This window comes from Zophobas morio, unplaced genomic scaffold (assembly GCF_036711695.1).
Source record: "Zophobas morio isolate AGI-343-1 ecotype UQ-CSIRO unplaced genomic scaffold, CSIRO_AGI_Zmor_V1 ptg000058l, whole genome shotgun sequence".
Taxonomy (NCBI): Eukaryota; Metazoa; Arthropoda; class Insecta; order Coleoptera; family Tenebrionidae; genus Zophobas; species Zophobas morio.
Window position 1 is genome coordinate 4,644,239 of NW_026972163.1, and position 7,411 is coordinate 4,651,649.

General features: G+C 32.7%; 1 protein-coding gene across 1 annotated transcript; it reads left to right on the plus strand.

Annotated features, from left to right (window-relative positions):
• The first annotated feature begins 4,201 nt into the window (after window positions 1-4,201).
• On the plus strand, window positions 4,202-4,779 carry LOC135143331 (cuticle protein 21-like). Its single transcript, XM_064075193.1, has 2 exons — window positions 4,202-4,308; window positions 4,407-4,779. Exons 1-2 carry the CDS (start codon window positions 4,297-4,299, stop codon window positions 4,662-4,664), a joined length of 270 nt encoding a protein of 89 aa, XP_063931263.1. The 5' UTR covers window positions 4,202-4,296; the 3' UTR covers window positions 4,665-4,779.
• The last annotated feature ends 2,632 nt before the right edge of the window (window positions 4,780-7,411 follow it).

Here is a 7,411-nt window from a genome sequence, read left to right on the forward strand (position 1 = left end):
TATTTCTGCTCTTATAGCTTTTTTTCTAAAGCCGCTTGTATATATAAAGGTTAAGATGAGTACGTGCAAATAGTTTAAAAAATACTGCAAATAGCTAAAAACCGTAGTATTCATGTTTGCGTACGTAGGTATCGGATGTGTAAAGAGTGATAACAAAATAAAGCATACAACACAATAAAATCTTTATACATAATGGTAATTCAAGTTTCTAATATTCGGCATGAAAATTTTTCCTGTAACTTTCATCTTTACATTATAAAGATTTTGTTGCAATTATTCATTAATAAGTCATTACTAGCCCTCTGCCCACAACTTCACCCCTGTACACCTAAGAACTTAAGAACCTAAGAAGTTATTTGATTGCTAGGAAAACTACCTTAATCTCGCTGTCGCTCGGCGTTTAATCGTCCATACTCCGTCACATAAAATTTCACTTAAACTCCTAATAAAATATAATTTTTTAATTTCAAACGATTAATATTCTTTTGCAATGATTATTCCCTGTCTTCTTGCTTCATCAAAAATTGACCTGCATCCACTTACCATAGTTACTATGGTTGACAACCACGACCATTTTCACATAAAGTAATCTATTTATACTCCGCCGGAGTATAAGTGTTTTATTTATACTCCGGCGGAGTATAAGTAGCACTTATACGACTTATGCGCCGCTCAAACACGCTGTCATAGAAATGACACTTAAACCCCGGTAAGAACGTCATATAAGTGTCAGTTATATGACATTTGAAAATAATACTCCTAGTATTTAACATTACTAGCATAGTAAAAGGGTTTTCATTGGCGGACTGGCCGCAGGCGAGCCAGGCACCTTCTGGAGCCAGTAAAAACCGGTTACCTTGCGTGTATTGTTCAATATTTTATTTGTTTCTCACTTGTAAATAACTATTATAAACTATTAAAAACTCGTAGAAGGTCCGACATTTGAAGAAACATCGTATGAGCTTTAGACGTATTGCCTTGGAAACGCACGCAGCATGGCACTTATTGTGTTGTCTAGTTCTGTCATTTAGATTGTTCGATTTATCGTTTTCGATGTATTGAAATGAGTGTGGCGCAAGCTATATCACTGAGGAAGCAGCAATTGTGAGTGAAAATTTTGCTGAATCAACTTTGGCTGTCATTTCAACTTATAATTATGGTGACCATATTTTTTTTGAAAAAAAGAAGTACACCCCACCCAATGAAAATTCCAAGTTACTTTATTGTATTAGATTTCAAGTAATGAAACATTTCATTACACGTTTCTTCGAAGTTTAGGTACACCTGCATAACAGCTTCCAAAATGGACAGGCCTAGGGCGTTCTGCTCACTAGTCCAGTATTTGTTGATGTTAGAAAATAGTCTCTCAATGCTTGCGCTTGTCCCTGTCAACAAATTTCATTATTATTTAAAACATTGAAATCAATCAGCTGGATTTGTACCTGGAAGGCAGAGGGCAAATTCGCATAACATTTTCAAGTTTATTGGTGTGACAGCACACTCTCTGTACTAGCTCCGTAATAACTAAGCAGGAAATATGACATGCGTATGACGCCCGACGACCGTATGCACAAGAACGGTGAGTACTTGATGGAGAAATGCTGCATTTGATAGAGTGGGATGGACATATGTAATATTAATAATAAATATTAGATATGACTTCGAAATCATATGATCATAAGTTAGTAAAAAAAAAGTACATTTTAATGTACTTTGCTCTTCTGTGAAGACAAAAGGACATCGTTTCCAAAAAAAGTACTGTCCTATTAAAATAAGTACATATGGTCACCATACTTATAATAATTTAAAATAGCAGGAGCAGGGGTGTAAAAATTTTACTGGCTAGCCGGTAAAATGTTTACAGGCTATAGCCAGTTAAGTGATATTTTCATGTGGGATACAGTGACTTGATAAATTGATGTTTACAAGTGAGGAAAAAATAAAATATTTTACTCCGACGCTCAACAGAGATTTCCGAGAAAAAGAAGAAGACAAAACATTTGGCCACTTTTTACTCCCCAAGGAATAAAATTAAACAGATTAAAACGTAGTTAACCTTTGTAAAAATAAACCAAGTCGATAACTTACCGAACGAAACATTTTTTTAAAGAATCTAAAAATTTATTAAATCTCGTTTCAGCTTCTTTAAGGCTGAATTTGTAGAAAATCTATGCTACATCGTAAGCGTAAGCCACTCGGCCACCTCAAAAAATTCTGAGAAAGTAGAGGGATTTAAATATAAACGTTAACTTGTTGCTGCTGCAATACCAGATCTAAACAAAATGTGTTAAATATAGTATATGAAAAGGTATTTGACTTATTGGTATACATATTAAGAATTTTAGCAGACATAAATCAGCAGTTACTTTGAAATGAAAAGAAAATCAGAAAATTCTAAACGATTCTCTTCATATATACATGTTGTACACAATCTTTACGTCTGTATGGAAATTAACAAGTATTTTCAAATCTTGTTAAAATAATTGCATGTTAGAAGAAAATATTCTTTTTTCACTACCACTTGTAAAAGACGTTATGACCTGTGTCCATAAAGTCCACCCCTGCCCCTTGTAATTTTGGAACCGCTATAGGTTATGTTTTGAAATAGAAAAACGTGTGAATGAGTAATCAAATGATGCTCCTCGTCATGATAGTGACACGCGTTGAGCTTGAAATGTCAAAACTATGACATGTACGTAAAAAAAATTAAATGGCTTAGTAGGTCGAGTAGCCCTCTTTTGAGAACTACAGATTTTTCGAAAAATCATAGGAGTAAAATTTAATTTTGAAGGTTTTGTTTTTTTTAATGACATAAGTTAAAAAAAACGATAAGTGTAGACTGTACAGATAAAGAAATATGCTATGCGTATATTTCACATTTCAAGTCAGTTTTTCCAGATAGGTACATCTTCTTCTAGAAATCTCAAATAAAGACATTTTATATATTAGTTAACATTATGTCAGAAATAAGTAAATATGGAATTTAAATCATTTGCTCTCAAGAACATTTTATAAAAATTCGAAGCGAAATACTTATCGCCACAGAAATCATTTAGTTGGGTGGAGCCAGACTACAGATTTGGCAAGGTCAAGAATAACTTGACATTTAAGCTACTGTGAACCCGGTAACGAATCAACTTTTGTTTATTAATATTCTTACTCCAATGTACGTCTAGATTTAAAGCACCACGTACTAAACTATTCACAACGACCAGAGGCACTCTTAATAAAAAATAGGCGCAATAACTCGAATGAACCAAGGAAAAATATCAACCTACAATTTTTTTTTAAGGCAACTCATCGAAAATGTTAAAAACACAAAGCCGCTACAGCGTATTACCCACAGTAATTTACAACACAGTACGAAAAATCCATTTTTAAATAAAAATATTTTTTTTCATTATATACCAACCTATATCAATACCTAAATATATATACATATATAAATTCGTCGGCCAGTTAGAATTCTATGAAATTAAAATATTGTTCTTGTTTTCGTATAGGTAGCTAGTTTTAACCTGTTTTTAAAATAAGTTTACCATTTAAAAAACGTTCATAATGTCATACCCAAATTCACTAAAGAAATAGAAACACGTTCATTTGAAATATATGCTTATATGCAAAAAAATCTTAAACAAACAGCATATACACAAAACTGGTCCAAAGTCGCATACACTGCTCATAAAAAAATAGTAAGTATATATGTTAGAAAACCTGTAAAAAATTGTACAAAATAGCAAAACACCTATCACAATTTTATAATTTCTGCTGAGATCTAAAATATTAACAAGTTTAAGAATTTCTTTAAATTTTTATTCTTTTTCTACTTTAAATACCTATGTACATATTGTATGTAAATTATAAATACCAATTAAAAACTTTTACTACTGTCGTCCGCTTGTAGCCTGTATTACGCGTATGTACGAATAAATGTCAAAAATCAATTTGAATAAAATGATATCAGATAAAATAAAGATCTTCAAAGCATAGTAAACTGGGCACCTTTGTTTAATTCAAAAGCAATTAAAAAATACCATAAATATTTTTCAAGCAGTCTAAATGTTAAATGCCCACACCAAAGAAGAAAAACAACGTACAACCGCGTGAGGTTTCCGGGTGACATTGATATGGGTGGGGCCATATAGTCGAACCAACATTTAAATGAATTACTGCAAAATACATTGTTGCCCAAAATAAAATTTGCAGAGAGGGGAATTTATATAAATATGACGCATTTCCAGTATGGCTATAGTTGTATAGGTTGCTGAACGATCAGTTCGCATAACTCAATTGAAAATGTTCAAATTGGTGAGCATAACTTGTTTTATAATTTAAATAAATCAAAACAAAGTCATCGTCAATCATAAAAAAAAACTAAACTTATGTCTGAATTATTTTTATTATAGTTTATTGTTGCTGCCCTTTTGGCTGTCGCTTCGGCTAAGCCTGGTATTGTTGCCAACACCATCGCCTACTCGGCACCTGTTGTCTCTCATGGTGTGGTTGCTCCAATAGCCGCAGCCCCTTACGCAGTCGCTGCCCCCATTGCTAGAGTTGCTGCCGCTCCCGTCGCCATACCAGCTCCAGTTGCGTACAGTACAGGAGCTGAAATTACTGTACACGCCGAACCTGTAGAACAACATGGATATAAAATTGTCTATTAACCTATATTCATGAGGTTGTTTGAGACTGCTTAGTATTTTTTGTAAATAAACGTTGTTAGTTATTACATAAAGGTTATTTTATACGACTACGGAATAAAATTCTTACACCGCTGTAGATTTTACTTTTTCATACTCGTACAGTATAAAAAATACAAGACAATATAAATAATAGACTGAACGCAGACAATTTCGTTTCATTGTTACCATACTTCCCTAGGTAGTGGTTTTGCAAATGATGAAAAACTGTATTCAAATTGATTGATTTGTCAAGTGATACATAATCTCTAACAGTCTATAACATACATAGAAGGACCGACATATTCGTATTTTACAAGCATCAGACATTCGTTGTAATTAGTCTATTAAGTATAATAATGCCTCTTTTAGTTTACACTCAGGAAATAGAAATTAAAGAACAGTACATAAGTACTAAAAGAAGAGTCGTATCTTATCTGGGGCAATGACATCATCAATTTTTTTGTTAGTACCTGCAAATATTTTATTTTCATATATTTTTATATATGAAAATAAAATTTTCATTTATAAAAATATATGAAAATTTATAGAAAAGGCAAAGTTTATATTTTTATAAACTTAACAACAAAGAAACGGCATTTGACTCAAGTTTTCAAAAGATGCGTATATTATAAACTATACACAGACGTGAGTTTAACTAAAATTTAGGTTAACACCAAAGTGTCACTTATACGTCAAGATAATATTCAAATCCACATTATATTTGACACTTATCGGAACGAAGTTCTTTATCGCCCGTCTCACAGGGCTACTTGGAGGAGTAGAGCTAGGCCTAGAAAAACGTAAAATGGCCTCAACATACTTAATAATTGCTACAATATTGTTACGAAATAAACCCATACGCCGCCCCGCTGCGACGCCTATGGGTTCTAAGCATGTACGTCGCCGATGACTCATTGTCGGTAGCGGCGGCCGGAGAAGAGCCTGGAAGCGGAAGTCGCGAATGGGTGCTCCAGAGAAGTCGAGAAACGGTGACGTAGGCGTGCTGTTTAAATGGGAACCACCGTCGGGAGCAGTTTGTGTAGTCCAGAAAACGAGAGCTGAATTCAGACAACAAGTCCAGTCTAGCGAGTGTCGAAAAAACCCTGACAAGTTGTGCGGGAATTATTTTGTACATCATCGCTGTAATAGTTTTAGTCGTGTAAATTCGAGTTAGTAACAAGTAAATTGTTGATTTTTACCCACGGCGATTATAATTCGCCCGTTCAACGTAACAATATATTGCATTGCTCCTGAATACTTTTACTCTTTGTCTCTGGTTGTTTTGTGTGTTTACAAGCCGCACGCGCCGTTACTTAATAAATAATGGATAGTGAAAGTGATTCATTGGAACTATCAATGTTTAAGTAACAATGAACAGTGAACAATAAATAATGAAACGTAAGAATAATTTTTGAAGTTATTGCAGTTGTCATGTTTTGGAGAAAATTTTTTATAGTTTTAATTGAATATTTATTTGGCATTGAGAAAAAGACAATGTCTTGTATTGTATTATTATTTTTCTAAATGTTTCATGTAATAAAATATTAATTAAAAATATAAAAATTTATAACTATCTTCTAAATACGATACATAAATGTAAAATGAGAAGGGTGTCATAATATTGTTTCTTAATGACTTAAAAATCTATGTGGGTTATTGTTGTGAACACATACAATTGTATTCAAAAAATATTGGGCACTGTCATACACATAATATCATTTATGACAAATCATATTATGTGATTCAAGGTTTATGTCATTTTGACAAATATTAGCACTTTTCAAAAATCTATTTTGTCAAACGATGCCTTCGATATTATTAATATCCGAGAGATATGACACTACTAAGTAAAATAGATTATTTAAGTAAATAAAGCACATTTTACAAGTTATGGCATTAGTAAATAACAACTGCCCAATATTTTTTGTAGAAGCTAATACGACAATTTTTAATCATGCATGTTTTGTCCTATTAAAAGCTTATGTTATTTGAAAACGGGGTTACATTAAAAAGCTGTACCTTGGAACAGGAAACTGCTTTTAACTTTCTTTTTTAATTTATTATTATAATTTTATTATCAATTCCTTCATTTATTTTACTGTACTATTTTATAAATTATAAATAAGAGTATGGAACTTCGTTCCATACGAGTGTCCCACGACACCTCACGTCTTTTGTCATTCGATTTTAACACTTAAATATGTAGTATACACAATAGCCTACCCAGTGGATTCGCAACAATTGTTGTCATTAATTTTTTTCGGCAACTTTGCAATGCAACGTTATCCTCATTGATGCTCTCTTACCACAATTTTGTGGAAATTAAAGGGACAGTTTCTGAGAAAACAAAATATAAATCGATTCTTATGTTCATTGTTTTAACACACTCTCTGGCAGAAAATGTAAAAATTAAAACTACCTTTATTAGCAAAGTAGAGGTAACAGTGTATCTCAAAGCATATTGTTTAATCGACATTGTAAGATGTATTTGCAAGAACAACCAGAGCTGGATGCATTTATCGACCCTAGTTGTGCAACCGCAAACGCTTTTTCAAAGTATTGTTACGTTGTTCGGGCGAATAAAATCGGCGTATGTAAAAACTCAACAATTTGTCTGAATAATTTCTGTACATAAATCGTTGCAATAGTCGTGTAAATAACTCAAATTTACACGACTATTGCAACGATTTATGTACAGAAATTATTCAGACAAATTTCACTCGCCGCTC